The sequence below is a fragment of the Phyllobates terribilis genome, unplaced genomic scaffold, assembly GCF_046119375.1.
Source record: "Phyllobates terribilis strain yellow unplaced genomic scaffold, ASM4611937v1 Scaffold_11__3_contigs__length_659146591, whole genome shotgun sequence".
Classification (NCBI taxonomy): Eukaryota; Metazoa; Chordata; class Amphibia; order Anura; family Dendrobatidae; genus Phyllobates; species Phyllobates terribilis.
In genome coordinates this window covers 129,895,540-129,913,752 of record NW_027362771.1, presented here as the reverse complement: position 1 = coordinate 129,913,752, position 18,213 = coordinate 129,895,540, and the positions used below count along the sequence as shown (strand labels likewise).

Genomic DNA, 18,213 nt, shown 5'->3' with positions numbered 1-18,213 from the left:
TACAAACCGGACACCGGGTCCGCGCCTACAGGGTCCCTTTATACCCAGTAAGGATCACCGGCATACCAGGAGGACCACAAGTCCCTGGCCGACCTGAAGCTAAACCCATTACAGGACCAGGAACCACGAAGGCCCTGGCACCCAGGGATAGTGGTTGCCAGCGGAAGGTCCTACTACCAAGCGACAGAAGCTAGGCCCAGTTGCAGGCTCGCCAGGAGCTTAGAGAGAGGGAGACATGGACCAGGAGGCCCTATACCCGCTCACTGGAGAGAAGTCCTGCAGTGCACCCTTCCTACCGAGTACCCTGGACCGTACCTGACATCCGCACCAGTAAAGGTATTGATGCGAATCCCCTGTCTCTGTCAGTTACTCCTGCTGCGCCATCCCTACTGCACTACAAGCCCCAGCATCACCACCCATCATCAAACGCTACACTGCCCTGAGGCCCGCTCCACCTGTGGGGAGCTGTTCCATCCTAGCTGCCCTATCAACTGCCTCAGAGGTCTGCAGCAGCGCTGGTGCAAATTACCAGAAACCACAGGTGGCGTCACGATCAAACTACAAATCCCATATAAACTATCCGCTTTTTGTTGACCGCCCTGGGCCACGGACCGGGCCAGCCACTGTGACATATTCCATCAGCATCCATAGGTCCGGACACCGAGTACCCCACTGCGCTGGGGGTGCGTCATCTCTGGCATCACGAACAGGATGACAAGTGAGAAAGAGAGCCCTACACAGTGCTAAACTCCAGATTTGACAACAGTAAAACCTGCCTGATCAGTAAAGATGGAGGTAAAACGACTGCAACAGTCTCAAGAGACCATTTGAAAGTGTGCCCAGTTCTACTGAAGACGACGGAGGAAGAAGTACCTCCTATAGCACCGGAAGAACGCAAGGAAGAAGTGCTTCACACAGTTCTAGGAGATTTCTCTGCGGACTGGCCTCAACTTGATGGAGCAGTTATTATACCCGTAATACACTTCTATCAGCCACAAGAAGAACCTGTGAGAGCTCTGGAAGAACCTGCTCAGGAACAGGAAGAGTCCCCAGTCAGAGGAGGATCACCCGTTGAAGCAGAGCCTGAAGGCCCAGTGGACAGTGCACTTGCCAGTCCCATAGAGAGATTAAGGCAGTTTTATAATCTACCAGCAAGTACACCTGCTAGATTAACAGAGAGTACATGCACAGACACTAGTAACACCCCAGTGCTACGAAGGTCCACACGCAGCACACAAGGCCAAATCCCTGCCAGGTTTAGGGATTAAAATACAAAAATGCCTAATGTATAAATAGTTACCCAGTTGGGTATTGCATAATGTTTATTGTGTAAACTGAAAATAATATGTGTTCATTTAGTTACCCGTAAGGGTATAAAGACTTGTAGGCTGAGGACTGTGAGCAGCCAAAAACTGTCCATGTAAATAGTTGCGCTCATCAAAAGTGCCCGCTTATTTGACCATTGAACAAAAACCAGTTTGGCATGGCCGAAGACGTGGTCCAACACCTGGATCACTTATGCCATGTAGCCACGCCCAGGGCCTACGTTGAGGGTTTTCAGGCGGGTCCCTCATGTTACTCATTTTTCAATTTCTTAGGTGAAATGGACACCTGGTTACGGGACATACTGTAACTCAATTATTGTTATTGTTATTATTATTGTTGTTATTGTTGACTTGTCCAGGAGGACTACAAGTCCCTGGCCGACCTGAAGCTAAACCCATTACAGGACCAGGAACCACGAAGGCCCCGGCGCCCAGGGATAGTGGTTGCCAGAGGAAGGTCCTACTACCAAGCGAAAGGTGAAGAGAGCAACACGACACAGAAGCTAGGCCCAGTTGCAGGCTGGCCAGGAACTTAGAGAGAGGGAGACATGGACCAGGAGGCCCTATACCCGCTCACTGGGGAGAAGTCCTGAAGTGCACCCTTCCTACCGAGTACCCTGGACCGTACCTGACATCCACACCAGTAAAGGTATTGAAGCGAATCCCCTGTCTCTGTCAGTTACTCCTGCTGCATCATCCCTACTGCACTACAAGCCCCAGCATCACCACCCACCATCAAACTCTACACTGCCCTGAGGCCCGCTCCACCTGTGGGGAGCTGTTCCATCCTAGCTGCCCTATCAACTGCCTCAGAGGTCTGCAGCAGCGCTGGTACAAATTACCAGAAACCACAGGTGGCGTCACGATCAAACTACAAATCCCATATAAATTATCCCCTTTTTGTTGACTGCCCTGGGCCATGGACCGGGCCAGTCACTGTGACATATTCCCCCAGCATCCATAGGCCCGGACACCGAGAACCCCACTGCCCTGGGGGCGCGTCATACTGGCTCCTACATGAGTTGCACACACAGAGTGATGTTCTCCCTCCTGCATGATCTGTGCACACAGAACGATGTTCTGCCTCCTACATGATCTGCGCACACAGAGTGATGTTCTGTCTCCTGCGTGATCTGTGCACACAGAGTGATGTTCTGTCTCCTGCATGAGCTGCGCACTGAGAGTTATGTTCTGCCTCCTGCATGATCTGCGCACACAGAATGATGTTCCGCCTCCTGCATGATCTGCACACACAGAGTGATGTTCTGCCTCCTGCATGATCTGCGCACACAGAGTGATGTACTGGCTCCTTCATGAGCTGCGTAGACAGAGTGATGTTCTTCCTCCTGCATGAGCTGCACACAGAGAGTGATGTTCTGCCTCCTGCATGATCTGCGCACACAGAATGATGTTCTGCCTCCTGCATGATCTGCGCACACAGAGTGATGTTCTTCCTCCTGCATGATCTGCGCACACAGAATGATGTTCTGCCTCCTGCATGAGCTGCGCACACAGAGTGATTTTCTGCCTCCTGCATGAGCTGCACACACAGAATGATGTTCTGCCGCCTGCATGAGCTGCGCACAGAGTGATGTTCTGCCTCCTGCATGATCTGCGCACACAGAGTGATGTTCTGCCTCCTGCATGATCTGCGCACACAGAGTGATGTTCTTCCTCCTGCATGATCTGCGCACACAGAATGATGTTCTGCCTCCTGCATGAGCTGCGCACACAGAGTGATTTTCTGCCTCCTGCATGAGCTGCACACACAGAATGATGTTCTGCCGCCTGCATGATCTGCGCACACAGAATGATGTTCTGCCTCCTGCATGAGCTGCGCACACAGAGTGATTTTCTGCCTCCTGCATGAGCTGCACACACAGAGTGATGTTCTGCCGCCTGCATGAGCTGCGCACAGAGTGATGTTCTGCCTCCTGCATGATCTGCGCACACAGAATGATGTTCTGCCTCCTGCATAATCTGCACACACAGAGTGATGTTCTGCCTCCTGCATGATCTGCGCACACAGAGTGATGTTCTGCCTTCTGCATGAGCTGCACACACAGAATGATGTTCTGCCTCTTGCATGAGCTGCGCACAGAGAGTGATGTTCTGCCTCCTGCATTAGCTGCGCACAGAGAGTGATGTTCTGCCACCTGCATTAGTTGCGCACACAGAGTGATGTTCTGCCTCCTGCATGAGCTGCGCACACAAAGTGATGTTCTGCCTTCTGCATGAGCTGCGCACACAGAGTGGTGTACTGGCTTCTGTATGAGCTGCGCATGTGGCACCCCTGAGGGTTCAGTCGCCACAGAGATACTGCACCTCACCCCGAGGTGTGGTGTCTCCCTTCTCTCAGGTAAGGAGGGAGTGCTGCACGGAACCCCAACCACCTACATCCAACACAACACTGCTTCAGGCCAGCAGGAGGGGCAAGACGCAATGTAGTTTTCTGCTGAGCCCTGGCCCTGGCTGGAGTAGGGGGGGAACCCAAAGGTAGGTGGAACCAATAAGTTGGTGTGGGTGGAGGAAACAGATACACGGAGCACATATACAGTAAGTATATAATAGGAAGCCATATTAGGTCTAGGGGAGTTCAGTTCAGTCCAGTACAGTGGGCAGTTCTAGTGAGGGCTGTTCAGAGGAACAGTCCGGGAGCAGAGGCTCAGTCAGAGCTCTGCTCCACAAGTTAGGGCTCAGGATAGAGGCCCCGGAGGGGAGCAGGGAGCAGGCTCCATTCTACTTAAGGGATCCCAGGGGGTACGGCGCGTGCAGGACGGCACCCGTATGCCCCCGCTCCTGCCAGGTGATCAAGAGGGATCGGTTGCTACACTCAAAACCCCAGGGGGCCAGGTTGGTCCCTGATCCGACGTACAGGAAGGACTTCGGCATACCCGAGCGGGAATGAGAGTGAGCAGCGTAGGACCACGGTGAGAAGGACCGAGTGTGGGAAAGGTCAAGATAAGTACATATGAAAGTGGGGTTCCGCCAGGCATTCCTAAATTTGCTGAGAAAGGATTGAACCCCTGCCCAGTGAACGCAGCGCGACGAGGGAGGCCTTCACCTGCAAAGTGCATTTGTGAATTGCCTAAGAACTGTAAGTAAAACCTTGGACGACTGCATCGAACAGCCTCTGTCTGTTTCTTCACCGGCATCACTGATCCTCACCACACTACAACGCCCAGCACACCATTCCACCATCTATCTATCTACACTGCCCTGAGGCCAGCTCCACCTGTGGGGAGCTGTACCATCTTTAGCTGCCTTGTCACCTGCCTCAGAGGACTGCTGCAGCGCTGGTGACCTTCACCAGACACCACAGGTGGCGTCACAAATTTCTCTGAACTTTATTAGTAATCGCTACCCCTTTTGTGTACTGTCCGCCCTGGGCCAGTCACCGTGATATATATATACTGTCCCCAAACAGTAAGGCCCCCGGGGGCGCGACACGCGCACAGAATGATGTTCTGCCTCCTGCATGAGCTGCGCACGCAGAGTGGTGTACTGGCTTCTGTATGAGCAGCTCACATAAAGCAATGTGCTGACTCACTAATAACTTTCTGGTGCTATCCACAGCTTTGTGCAGAACGGTGTATTAAGTGATCAGAGATGGTATTAGGACCCGAGCTCCCACTAGTTTTCCAACACTTTGAAATCCCTGTAGCATATTCATACTTCTAAACGTTGATAGTTACCCCTTAACATAGATCTTGATTGGGTTCTATGGGGAGCTAAGTACAAGTTACATAACACTGCACAAACTGTCTAAAATACTATAAACTATAAAACCAAATACGTTGCGTTTTGCCTTTTTGCAACTAAATGAGATTGGTCAGCTGCACTGAATATGTAATATGCAAGTAGATTATTGCTTTAGATGGAGTAGTAAAATTATTTTGCTTCCACAATGACTTTTACTCAGGAAGTACTGAATGAAATAAGGATATGCCACTACTGTAAGTAGAGATTGTGTAGCATAACTAAACCTGTCAGAGCACTGAAATTGTAGCACAAGAGAGGAATATATCATGTACAATTGTGACCTTGTTAGAGGAATGCCATAATTCAAGAAGACACATGAGAAAAGAGTTTAAGACAATGAAACTAGAAGCATGTAAGGGATTAAAAGGATCACTTTGCTGATGATTTTAATATTGCACGAAGATGTAGTATAACTAGTACCTGCTTCATCTGTGTGAAAGGCAAGCTGGCTTGGAGGACCAGTCCCTTTCATTGTACTAGCCGCCACAAATACAAAATACTGGGTAAAAGGTAGAAGATCCTCCAAAACGAAAGAGACTTCAATGGTGAATAAAGGATAATTTCCTTGTGGTCCATAAATCTGTAGGTAGTAGCCAGTTATAACACCATTTGGATGTTCAGGTGGATCCCATGATAGCAGTACTGAGGTAGATGTTAGGTTCTTGTACTCTCTGATCCGGGGCTCGGAGTCTGGGACTAGAAGTGAAGCAAGACAAAGTAATTTCATATTATTTTCTGACCAGTGTGGTGAAATGGTGAAAAAAACTATTTTGGGCAGTTTGTTTTCAGGGCGTTCATTGTGCAGTAAAAAATAATCAGGCAACATGATTCTCAGCTATACCAAACTTAAGTTATTCTTTATATGTTAGTAGGTAGAAAAAATCAAAACTTTGTATGATATGTTGATTGCCTGGTGGTTGCAGAGAGAAAAAAGAAATCACCAGGTAATCAATGGTTAATCAGTGTAGCACGCAGCTGATATTTCTAAATGAAAATAACATTCCTTTGCACATGATTATTATTTACCGGTATATATATATATCCTGTGTGTGTTGCAAACCTATATCTTATGACTAAGAGCGTCTACCTTGCGCAAGAAATGCGTCAGGTTTTATACGGTTTCCTCGAGTCCTTGTTTTTAATGCCTTGTGAAAAAACTGAATATTGACGTTGGATGGTTGTGCCGTATTCCTCCCTTCCTCCTCCTCTTCATGGCTGTGCCTCACCAGCAGAAGCGGCACTCTGCACGTATATCTCCAACCTGGACATCGATTACTTTTCAAGGCGGTGAGCTCCATCCATTTTCCCCTTTTCCCTTTTTTCTCTACCTGTGATGCTGAGAGCTCCGCAGTGACAAGTTTATAATAATCTTCACAACTTTTGATATACTGCACGTACGATAGGATTGGAACTTTATTGTTTAATTTGCTTTTTGAAACAATTGCTTTTGTCGTGTGTCATCTGCTCGCTGATACACCCATTTGGTTTTCACTATGGATTTACAGTATGTCTAGCAAAACTTGCACAAGTGTTTGATCACCCCATTGACTCACATCTCTTGCGCCAGAAATGTGTCAGATTTTATACGGTTTCCTTGGATCCTTGTTTTTAATGGCTTGTGAATAAACTGGATTTTAATATTGTGCCAGATTCCTTCCTTCCTCCTCCAATATTAATGAAGATTAGATTTTGACTGCTTAATATTTACTTTTTGGAAGGTTTATGTACGTCCTTTATATTTCTGAAGTCATGCTCCCTTGTTCTGCCACACTTCTATCTTGTCTGGGTGTCATCCCATCCATAAGATGCCTGCTCATGAAAAGGCATGTAACTGGACTCATCATTCAGTGTCCTCTGCTTCTCTGCCATAGCTTCCTCTGTACAGTGCGTTACTATGGAGGAATCTAATTGGCATATGCATTCACATGCTCCTTCATCAACAAACATCTTTATGGATGGAAGCATTGTCCATGTTGGAGTAATAGCAACAGCTGCAGGTATTCTGGAGGGACTGTCTTGAGCAGACAGCAGATGCGGCTGTGTGAACTGGTGGAGTTTGGTAATGCATGCAGTTCCTCTAGACTGTTTAGTATGACCTCTCGGAACTGGTTTGTATCACTTCTTTCCTGTATCCTCTATATTGTTAATGATGAACATACTGGTTGCTGTTTGTCCCATTAACAGTTTATTTTCCTACAATGACTGAGGGCCGACAATTCTGCTGAAAGTCTAGTTTGAAGAAGCTAAAAGGCTGGCCAAATAAGGGGTTGTGACTTTAGAAATACAGAAAACAGAACAGAACCGTTAAAAATTATATATAAGTAGGTAGCATATATAATTAACATGTATTGGTATACATTAGTAGTAAAGGGGACACCCTTTTTAAGGCCATGAACAATAGATATACATCACTATGAACCTACCATCTTCCTCCGTGTTGACATCAATAACCTCACTTGCTTGATCACCATCTCCAAATATAGTACTTGCAGTAATCCAGAATTCATATTGACTAAATTTTGCCAGACCATGGATTGTGGCTGATAAATCATTGCCATCAGATGATATGGAAAGATCACCTGAAGTGAGGTTCTAAAAAAATATATATATTTCACTGAAAGAAAATTCATGTTTATAAAAAATATAAAATAATATGAATATACACTCCTCAACATTGAAATTGTAACACCAAGAGAAGGAAACGTCATGAAATCATGAAAATCGTATCATCGATAGACTTGTTAATGATATGCAAATGATGAAAAAATGTATTTAATCAAAATTAACAAAAACATCTCAAATGATTCAGAATCGAGTATGAGCACCATGCGCAGAAATTCATGCACTTATGCACCATGGCATGGTATCAATGAGGCTATTAGCTGTTGTCTGAGAAAAGCTTTGCTATGCTGAATGCAATTGGGCACTCAAATTATCAAGATACACTGCTGGCAGCTCCTTTTCGAATTGCCAAATAGTGAGGTCCCAGATGTGCTCCATGGGAGACAAGTCTGGAGACCTAGTAAGCCATGATAGCAAGAGCAACATGAGACCTAGCGATGTCTTGTTGAAAAATGGCTCTTGAGATACAGTATATATATATATATATATATATATATATATATATATATATATATACAGGGTCGGACTGGGCTGGCGGGATACCGGGAATTTTCCCGGTGGGCCCCGCCCCCTGCTGCAGAGGAGAGGGGGAGAAGAGAGCAAAAAAAAAATCCTGCGGTTTTAAGGGGCACGGGCCCTTTAAAAGCGCAGGCACAGTGTATGCGGGGACGCGCACACGCGGCGTTCATTACCTGAACCACCGCGGCGCACGTCCCTGTGAAGCAGCTGAAGCTGCGCGTCTCCCTTCGCCGGCCGGCTTATGACGTCATCGTCATGCGCCTGCTGTGAAGGAGGCGCGCAACTCCGGAGAAGGAGGACGCCGCATGGGATCGCAGGAAGGTAAGAGGTGTATGTGTGTGTGTGTGTGTGTGTGTGTGTGTATGTGTGTGTGTGTGTGTGTGTGTGTGTGTGTGTGTGTGTGTGTGTGTGTATGTGTGTATGTAATGGTCTGGGCCCCTGGCTGGACACACAAGGGGGGAATCCCAGCTGGACAGTGGACAGACACACAAGGGGGGAAGCCCAGCTGGACAGACACACAAGGGGGGAAGCCCAGCTGGACAGACACACAAGGGGGGAAGCCCAGCTGGACAGACACACAAGGGGGGAAGCCCAGCTGGACAGACACACAAGGGGGAAGCCCAGCTGGACAGACACACAAGGAGGGAAGCCCAGCTGGACAGACACACAAGGGGGGAAGCCCAGCTGGACAGACACACAAGGGGGGAAGCCCAGCTGGACAGACACACAAGGGGGGAAGCCCAGTTGGACAGACACACAAGGGGGAAGCCCAGTTGGACGGACACACAAGGGGGGAAGCCCAGCTGGACGGACACACAAGGGGGAAGCCCAGCTGGACGGACACACAAGGGGGGAAGCCCAGCTGGACGGACACACAAGGGGGGAAGCCCAGCTGGACGGACACACAAGGGGGGAAGCCCAGCTGGACGGACACACAAGGGGGGAAGCCCAGCTGGACGGACACACAAGGGGGGAAGCCCAGCTGGACGGACACACAAGGGGGGAAGCCCAGCTGGACGGACACACAAGGGGGGAAGCCCAGCTGGACGGACACACAAGGGGGGAAGCCCAGCTGGATGGACACACAAGGGGGGAACCCCGGCTGGACACACAAAGGGGAACCCCGTATGGACACACAAGGGGGGAACCCTGGCTGGACACACAAGGGGGGAACCCTGGCTGGACACACAAGGGGGGAACCCTGGCTGGACACACAAGGGGGGAACCCTGGCTGGACACACAAGGGGGGACCCTGGCTGGACCCAGGCAAAGGGGGGGTGGGCAGGATGGATATATGGGGGGACAGGCTGGACTCATGGAGGCCAGGATGATATATGGGGGGCAGGCTGGACATATGGAGGTCAGGATGGATATATGGGGGGGCATGCTGGACACATGGGAGGCCAGGACGGATATATGGGGGGGCAGGCTGGACACATGGGAGGCCAGGATGGATACATGGGGGGGCAGGCTGGACTCATGGAGGCCAGGATGGATATATGGGAGGGGGCAATCTGGACACATGGAGGCCAGGATGGATCTATGGGGGGGGGCAGGCTGAACACATGGAGGCCAGGATGGATCTATGGGGGGGGCAGGCTGAACACATGGAGGCCAGGATGGATATATGGAAGGGGGGGACAGGCTGGACACATGGGGGGCTAGGATGGATATGTGGATGGGCAGGCTTGATACACGTGGGCGAACATAAATATATGGAGGGGCACGCTGGATATATGGGGGGTGTCAGGATGGATATATGAGGAGGCAGGCTGGACACATGGAGGCCAGGATGGATATGTAGGGGGAGCAGGCTGGACACATGGATATATGGGTGGGGCAGGCTGGACACATGGAGTCCAGGATGGATATATGGGGGGGGCAGGATGGATATATGGGGAGGTGTCAGGATGGATATATGCAGGGGGGGGCAGGATGGATATATAGAGGGTAGGCTGGACACATGGAGTCCAGGATGGATATATGGGGAGGCAGGCTGGAAACATGGAGGCCAGGATGGATATGTGGGGGGGGGCAGGCTGGCCACATGGGGGGCTAGGATGGGTATATGGGAGGGGGCAGGCTCGATACACGTGTGCTAGGATAAATATATGGAGGGGTCAAACTGGACAAATGGGGGCCAGAAGGGATATATGCAGGGGGGTGTCAGGATGGATACATGGAGTCCAGGATGGATATATGGAGGGGCAGGCTGGAAACATGGAGGCAAGGATGGATATGTGGGGGGGGGGCAGTCTGGCCACATGGGGACTAGGATGGATATATGGAGGGGGGAGGGCAGGCTCGATACATGTGGACTAGGATAAATATATGGAGAGGCCACCCTGGACATATGGGGGCCAGAAGGGACATATGGGGGTGCCTGGCTGGACAAGGGACTTAATTACTGTTTGGGGGCCAGATTGAGGAACATACTTTATTAGTTTATTGTGGCCAGTGGGGAACATTATTACTTTAGATTCCAATTATTATTATTACATTATTACTTCAGTAATATAATTTACTTTTTAGGAAACTGTTTTCCATGGGATGGGACAAAAGAGGAGTCCTGTTACTGTGCAGGATGGCACTATGTTGCTTTTTTTCTTCAACTGGTGTAGTGTAAAAGTCGGGGGGGAGTGGGAATATTCTCTAGAAGAGATCAGTTATTGATAACTGTGTGTTATTTTCTGCATAGTCGATTCCTGGCTGGAAGAAGTGATGGCCGTCTGTGCCTGATGAAGAAGAAAAGCGAAGATGAAGGACTTCACCTAGAGACGTCACTGGTGAGTCAGTGTATTACATGAACACTTACACTACACACGTGGTCAAAATTGTTGGTACCCCTCGTTTCATGAAAGAAAAACCCACAATGGTCACAGAAATAACTTGAATCTGATAGATTACAAACTTTTGAAAATGAACAAATGAAAGTCAGACATTGCTTTTCTGCTTCCACAGAATTAAAAAAAAAATTAACCTCATGAAATAGGCCTGGACAGAAATGATGGTTCTTCTTAACTTAATATTTTGTTGAACAACTTTTTGAGGCAATCACTGCAATCAAAGGATTCCTGTAACTGTCAATGAGACTTCTGCACCTCTCCACAGGTATTTTGGCCCACTCCTCATGAGCAAACTGCTACAGTTGTCTCGTGTTTGAAGGTTGCCTTTTCCATGTTTCAGCTCTTTCCAAAGATGCTCAATAGGATTTAGGTCAGGGCTCATAGAAGGCCACTTCAGAATAGTCCAATGTTTTCCTCTTAGCCATTCTTGGGTCATTATCCTGTTGCAAGACCCATGACCTGTGACTGATACCAAGCTTTCTGACACTGGGCAGCCCATTTCTCACTAGAATCCCTTGATAGTCTTGAGATTTCATTGTACCCTGCAGAGATTCAAGACACCTTGTGCCAGATGCAGCAGAGCAGCCCCAGAACATAACAGCCTCCCCCATGTTTCACAGTAGGGATAGTGTTCTTTTCTTGATATGCTTCATTTTTCTGTCTGTGAACATAGAACTGATGTGCCTTGCCAAAATCTTCCATTTTTGTCTCATCTGTCCATAGGACATTCTCCCAGAAGCTTTGTGGCTTGTCAACATGTAGTTTGGCAAATTCCAGTCTGACTTTTTTATTATTTTTTTTTTTCAACAATGGTGTTCTCCTTGGTCATCTCCCATGAAGTCCACTTTGGATCAAACAATGACAGATGGTGCGATCTGACACTGATGTTCCTTGAGCTTGAAGTTCACCTTTAATCTCATTAGAAGTTATCCTGGGCTCTTTTGTTACCATTCATATTATCCGTCTCTTTGATTTGTGATCAATTTTCCTCCTGTGGCCACGTGCAGGGAAGTTGGCTACAGTCCCATAGATCTTAAATTTCTGAATAATATGTGACACTGTAGTCAAAGGAACATAAAGCTGCTTGGAGATGGTCTTATAACCTTTACCTTTAAACATGCTTTTCTATAACTTTCTTTCTAATCTCCCGAGACAACTCTTTCTTTTGCTTCCTCTGGTGCATGTTGAGTGTGGTACACACCATGTCACCAAACCTCAAAGTGAGTATCTGTAGCCCTATATACAGGCCCACTGACTAATTACAAGATTGTAGACACCTGTGATGCTAATTAGTGGGCACAACTTGATTTAACATGTCCCTTTTGTCACATTATTTTCAGGGGTACCTTAATTTCTTTCTAGGCCTATTTCATGAGTTTAATTTTTTTTTTAATTCTGTGGAAGCAGAAAAGCAATGTCTGACTTTCATTTCTTCATTTTCATAGATTTTTAAATTTATTATTACTTTTGTCAGATTCAAGTTATTTCTGTGACCATTGTGGGTTTTTCTTTCATTAAACGAGGGGTACCAACAATTCTGATCACTTGTGTGTATAGTATATACAGAGCTCCTGTGTATGTCACTGGTGATCACTGTATTACGTATACACTATATACAGAGCTTCTGTGTATAATGTCACTGGTGACCACTGTATTACCTGCACACTATATACAGAGCTGCTGTTTATAATGTCACTGGTGATCACTGTGTTACCTGTACACTGACACTATATACAGAGCTCCTGTGTATAATATCACTGGTGATCACTGTATTTATTACCTGTACACGAACACTATATACAGAGCTCCTGTGTATAATATCACTGGTGAGCAGTGTATTACCTGTACAATGACACTATATACAGAGCTCCTGTGTATAATGTCACTGGTGATCACTGTGTTACCTGTACACTAACACTATATACAGAGCTCCTGTGTATAATGTCGCTGGTGGCAATAACAGTGTTGTTAGTATTGTGGTTTGTATTCATGATCAGTATTGTAGTATTGGGTCACTTTGGGGTGGTAATATGTGGTCTGGTCATGGTGTGGCCGTATTTGTTCCTTGTATGTGGTATTATTCAGTCACTATGTGGTGGTAATATGTGATCTAGTCATGGTGTGGCGATATTTGTCCCTTTTGTATGTGGTATTATTGGTGTTGATATAGTGAACTGTGTTGTGTATGGCGGTCATTTTGTTCTTGCTGATATTAACTAGGAAAAGATTTTTTCCATTAGGCCACAGCCTCACCATCAGTATTTGGTTAGTATTTTTTCTCAGGAGTCGCTGCCAAAACAAGTAGTGGGTGATAAATGCAGAATTGGTGACTTGTTTCTATTATACCTTTTGTCTGATTGTTCCTCATCTAGTTTTGGCTCCCACTCCTGAAAAAAAAAATACTGACCGGATACTGACCAAATACTGATAGTGGGGCCGTGGCCTTAGAGATTAAATACTTGGACCAGAGCGTCAGAGATGCACTTACAGGGGTTCTCCAGGGAAAACAAGTAATCACCTCTCCACAGGATCAGTGATAATATTGATTGGTGGGGGTCTGACTGCTGGGACACAATTGGCAGAATGTGGAGTTTTTCTCCCCATTAGACTGGAGCGGCATGTGAGATGCGACCACTGATCCATTCATTCCTAAAGTGGCTGTGAGCACTGCTCTTTTTTGGAAGCCCCCAAGAGAATGAATGGAGCTGCGGTCAGATGTCCCACCTGCCGCTGCATTTTAAAATGGGGATAAGTGTCCTGTCAGGGATAAAACTTCCCCATTCTTCTGATAGGTGCGTTTTCCAATGTTCGGACCCAAACGATCAATAAGTTACCACCTATCCTGTAGAGCCCATGGATCGGTGATAACTTGTTTTAACCAAAGAAGCCCTTTAATGCAAACTACCGTAATTGTACATCCCAGTTAGTGTCGCACAGTAGATGTGCAGGAGTCGCCAGTCAATGCTCCACTATAACAGGGATAGCGAATAACAGATATTTGCATATGGCTGTAGGTGGGCCCCTAGAGTCAGTTCTCCCTGTGGGCCCCAGACACCCCAGTCCGACCCTGTATATATATATATATATATATATATATATATATATATATATATATATATACACACACACGCACACCCTTCAACAGTGAACCAGGGCTGGGTGCAAACATCCAGAATATAAGGTATTTGGGGCACTAACTAATAAAATTAGCAGCAGCCTTTGCTTTCAATGCCTGATAAGAAGTGTAAATGCCAGATACATTCCAATGGGTCAACAAACAGTTTCAAATCACATGAAAATGCTCATGTAATGCACAAAGGTCTATAGGCCCATTCATCCTGCTTTAAGACCATCACAGGACACTGAGACAATTTTTTATTTCAAGTGCCTTTAGTTTGAATCTAAATTGTCTAAGAATCCTGTTAGTTTGTCATCGGGTGAAGAAGGGGATAATGCCTGACTGCCATTAAAGGATGGCTCATCAGGCAGCAAATGCAAGACCCTAAGAGAAGCACTAAAGGCAATCATCTTACCAAATGCAATAGATGCATCAGTAATCTAGAGTACATTGTAATATCCCATATACTCTAGAACACAATTTACAACTACAAATCTGGCTGCTCATCTAAACTTAGATGTTATTTAATATAAATCAGACCACAGTACTGTAAAGATCTGTTATGTGACTGTTTTGAACCTAGGAACCCCAATAAATTGCTAACCCCTACTATATTTGCATTTCCTTCCTTGCACATGTGAGATACAATGGGGAGAATTCTGTGGAGATGATCTAGCCTGCATTAAACATTAATTAGCCTGTCCCTTTTATCCTCTCCAGCATTTGTTGCTGACTTCTGTTGTTGAATGACCTTCATCCTGAATCAATTGCTATTTACACACATTTAAGGAACTGTTACTCGGTTTGCAGCATGTTGTCACTTTTCTAGGAGCAAACTGGGAAGGATGTATTTCGGCTCAGCATACGGGAGCAGGAACCAGATGGTCTCTGAAACAGAGTATCTTCAGTTCTCCTTCACAACATATGTCTACTATGACCAAATATAGCCAGAAGATGCAGTCCTCTCTGCAGCCTTCTTTGACCTCTTCAAGTCAGAGAAACATGTAAAAAATTCTTAAAGCTACAATTCTGCATGCATTGCATGCTATGAGGATTCTCTGGTGCCGGCACCGGGAGCGGGCGGTCATTTGACCGCAAGTATCAGATATACATACTCCTGGCCACATTCTGACTTGACTGTTTCAGGCCTCGCTCAATACAGTTACATTCAGCGAGGCTTCGCCCATCTAGTTGGAATGTGGCCGGGAATATGCATATCGCATACTTGCAGTCACATGACCGCCTGCTTCCAGTTCCAGCACCAGGGAATCCTCATAGCACGCAGTGCATGCAGAATTGTAGCTAGTCTAAGACTAGACAACCTTCATAAGAATTTTTGATTATGTTTCTCTGACTTGAAGAGGTCAAAGAAGGCTGCAGAGAGGACTGCATCTTCTGGCTATATTTGGTGACACCAGACATATGTTGTGAAGGAGAACTGAAAATACTCTGTTTCAGAGACCATCTGGTTCCTACTACCGTACCCTGAGCTGAAATACACCCTTCCCACTTGGTTGTATTGTCTCCTAATCGGGAGAAGAGTATTGCATATTAATTAGTGTTGAGCGAGCACTAAAATGCTCGGGTGCTCGAAGCTCGGGCCGAGCTCGCTGGGATACTCGGGTGCTCGACCCGAGCAACGAGCCCAATGTTAGTCTATGGGAGACTCGAGCATTTTTGCGGTGGCACCCCTGGCAGTCTTTTAAAAGCCTAACAAGTGCCCAAAACGATAGTGACAGTGCTCAAATGACATGGGGACAGCATGGGGATCGCCCCAGGAAGCATTTCTGACCCCCAGGTCACTGCTGTCAACAACATGGTCAGAGGTATTATGCCACTTTTACAGACTCACAATAAAACGTTCAAAAACGAAAGTGAAACTTTTTTCCTGTGAAATATGTTAAGGAATAAGGAACATCCGTTCCAGGGTAAAGACTTGTGTATAAGTTAAAATAAATAACCAAAAACAAAAATCCCCCTCCACACCTTCGGCTATGTTCACAAGTAGCATTTTTTATGCGTTTTTGCACTTTTGTATTGCTTTCAACTATGACAAATGCATTCACCGTGAAATGTCATTTTAACATTTTACAACCTTATCTGGCCATGTGCTGTGTGACACATGCATAAAGTGCTGAAAAGACAAGGGAACAGCATGGGGAAGACCCCTGGAAGCATCTCTGACTCCCAGGTCACTGTCTAAAAGTGTGCCCATCATAAGTGATCCTTACCGCATCAGAAGATGCAGACTTGCAACTATCCCCATGCAAGTTCTAGTCCCAGGGCAGTGTTCAATTGTACCTCCCCCATTCCTTGCAATACAAGCTCAAGTATGCAGCCTGCCACCCACCCACCCCCAGGCTGCAATACCATACTGCTTGCTTGCTTGAACTTGAAATTGGGCCTTTTAGGCATGTGGAGGCGGAATCTGGCCACCACGTCATGGCTGTGTTGGCGGCCTGGAATCCATACTCAGTCCCCAGCCGCCCGGCGGCCGGGTGTCCATACTCGGTCCCCAGCCGCCCCGCGGCCGGGTGTCCACACACGGTCCCCAGCCGCCTGGGGGCAGCCGGGTGTCCATAAACGGTCCCCAGCCGCCCCTATTTCTCCTTGGAACATCCCCCCACACACTTTTCTTAGCCCGGCCTGCTTTAGGCAGCATTGGACGAGCCCACCAGAGAACCAGACTCCTCCGGTGGGCCCTGACTTCTCCATTGGTGGAGTTGATAGTGCCAAGGTGAGGAGCATGATGATGATGACAGAAGTTAGCATCTGCTATGTTTTCTTTTAATGCAAGTGTAAGTGTGCAGCCTGCCACCCACCCACCCCCAGACTGCAATTCCATACTGCTAGCTTGCACTTGAAATGAGGCCTTTTAGTTTGGAGGAGGCCGAAGCTGGCCACTACCTCATGGCTGCTTCGGCAGCGAGGTATCCATACTCAGTCCCCAGCCGCCCATATTTGTCCTGGTGTGCCTTATACATAAGATTAAGCGCGTATACCAAAACATTACCTGTGCCCTCCCCAGTGCATTTAGTGGGAAGGAGAGCCTATTCCGCTGTAGTGTGTGCATGCCAAACCCCTGTTCATGGTACATGCGAGGATGCCTCCCACCTTGCACCTGTCATTGCAGACTTGCAACTATCCCCATTCAAGTCCTTGTCCCAGGGCAGTGTTCAATTGTACCTCTCCCATTCCTTGCAATGCAAGCGCAAGTATGCAGCCTGCCACCCACCCACCCCCAGGCTGCAATACCATACTGCTTGCTTGCACTTTAAATTGGGCCTTTTAGGCATGTGGAGGCGGAATCTGGCCACCACGCCATGGGTGTGTCGGCGGTCTGGTATCCATACTCAGTCCCCAGCCGCCTGGTGGCTGGGTGTCCCCGCTTGCTCCCCAGCCTCCAGGGGGTGGCCGGGTGTCCATACTCGGTCCCCAGCCACCCCTATTTGTCCCGGTAACCTTTCCCACACTTTTCTTAGCCTGGCCTGCTTTAGGGCAGCATTGGCCGAGCCCACCGGACTATCAGACTCCTTGGGAGGGCCCTGGCTTCTCCATCAGGGGAGTTGAGAGTGCCAAGGTGAGGAGCATGATGAGGATGATAGAAGTTAGCATCTGCTTTGTTTTGTTGTAATGCAAGCGCATGTATGTAGTAGCGGCTAGGCCTGAGGTGGTCAGCGTTTTGGCACATATCCTACCTCCTCCGAGGATTGCTGGATGTTTTCCTGCTACTATCCAAGTTCTATGACTTCCATTAAAACAAAGCTTCAGGTGATAAATGATGGATGAGGTAGTGGCAAAGGAGAAAGAGCAGGAGGAACAGGGACCATTCACATCAATATCAGGCCAGTCAACCAGATATGTCTTGTAGGATATGTTTCTGTAACAAAAGGAGCGGTTCGGCTACACAGTTATAGGGCATACAGTGAGTGCAATGCCTACCAAAAATTTCGAGTCACTCCAATGCCCCTTGGAAATGACATGGAGGTCAGAGGGCGTTAACTAAACCTTTTTTTCCATT

The 18,213-nt window shown here is 47.4% G+C and overlaps 1 protein-coding gene across 1 annotated transcript in view; it reads right to left on the bottom strand.

The window, feature by feature from the left end:
• Positions 1 to 18,213, bottom strand: part of PTPRQ (protein tyrosine phosphatase receptor type Q) — an 814,679-nt gene that overhangs the window by 241,114 nt on the left and 555,352 nt on the right. Inside the window, exons 40-41 of the mRNA XM_073651596.1 lie at positions 7,511 to 7,679; positions 5,508 to 5,783 (exon numbers count right to left, since the gene is read on the bottom strand). Coding sequence (XP_073507697.1) covers positions 5,508 to 5,783; positions 7,511 to 7,679 — 445 coding nt within the window. The remainder of the gene's footprint in view (positions 1 to 5,507; positions 5,784 to 7,510; positions 7,680 to 18,213) is intronic.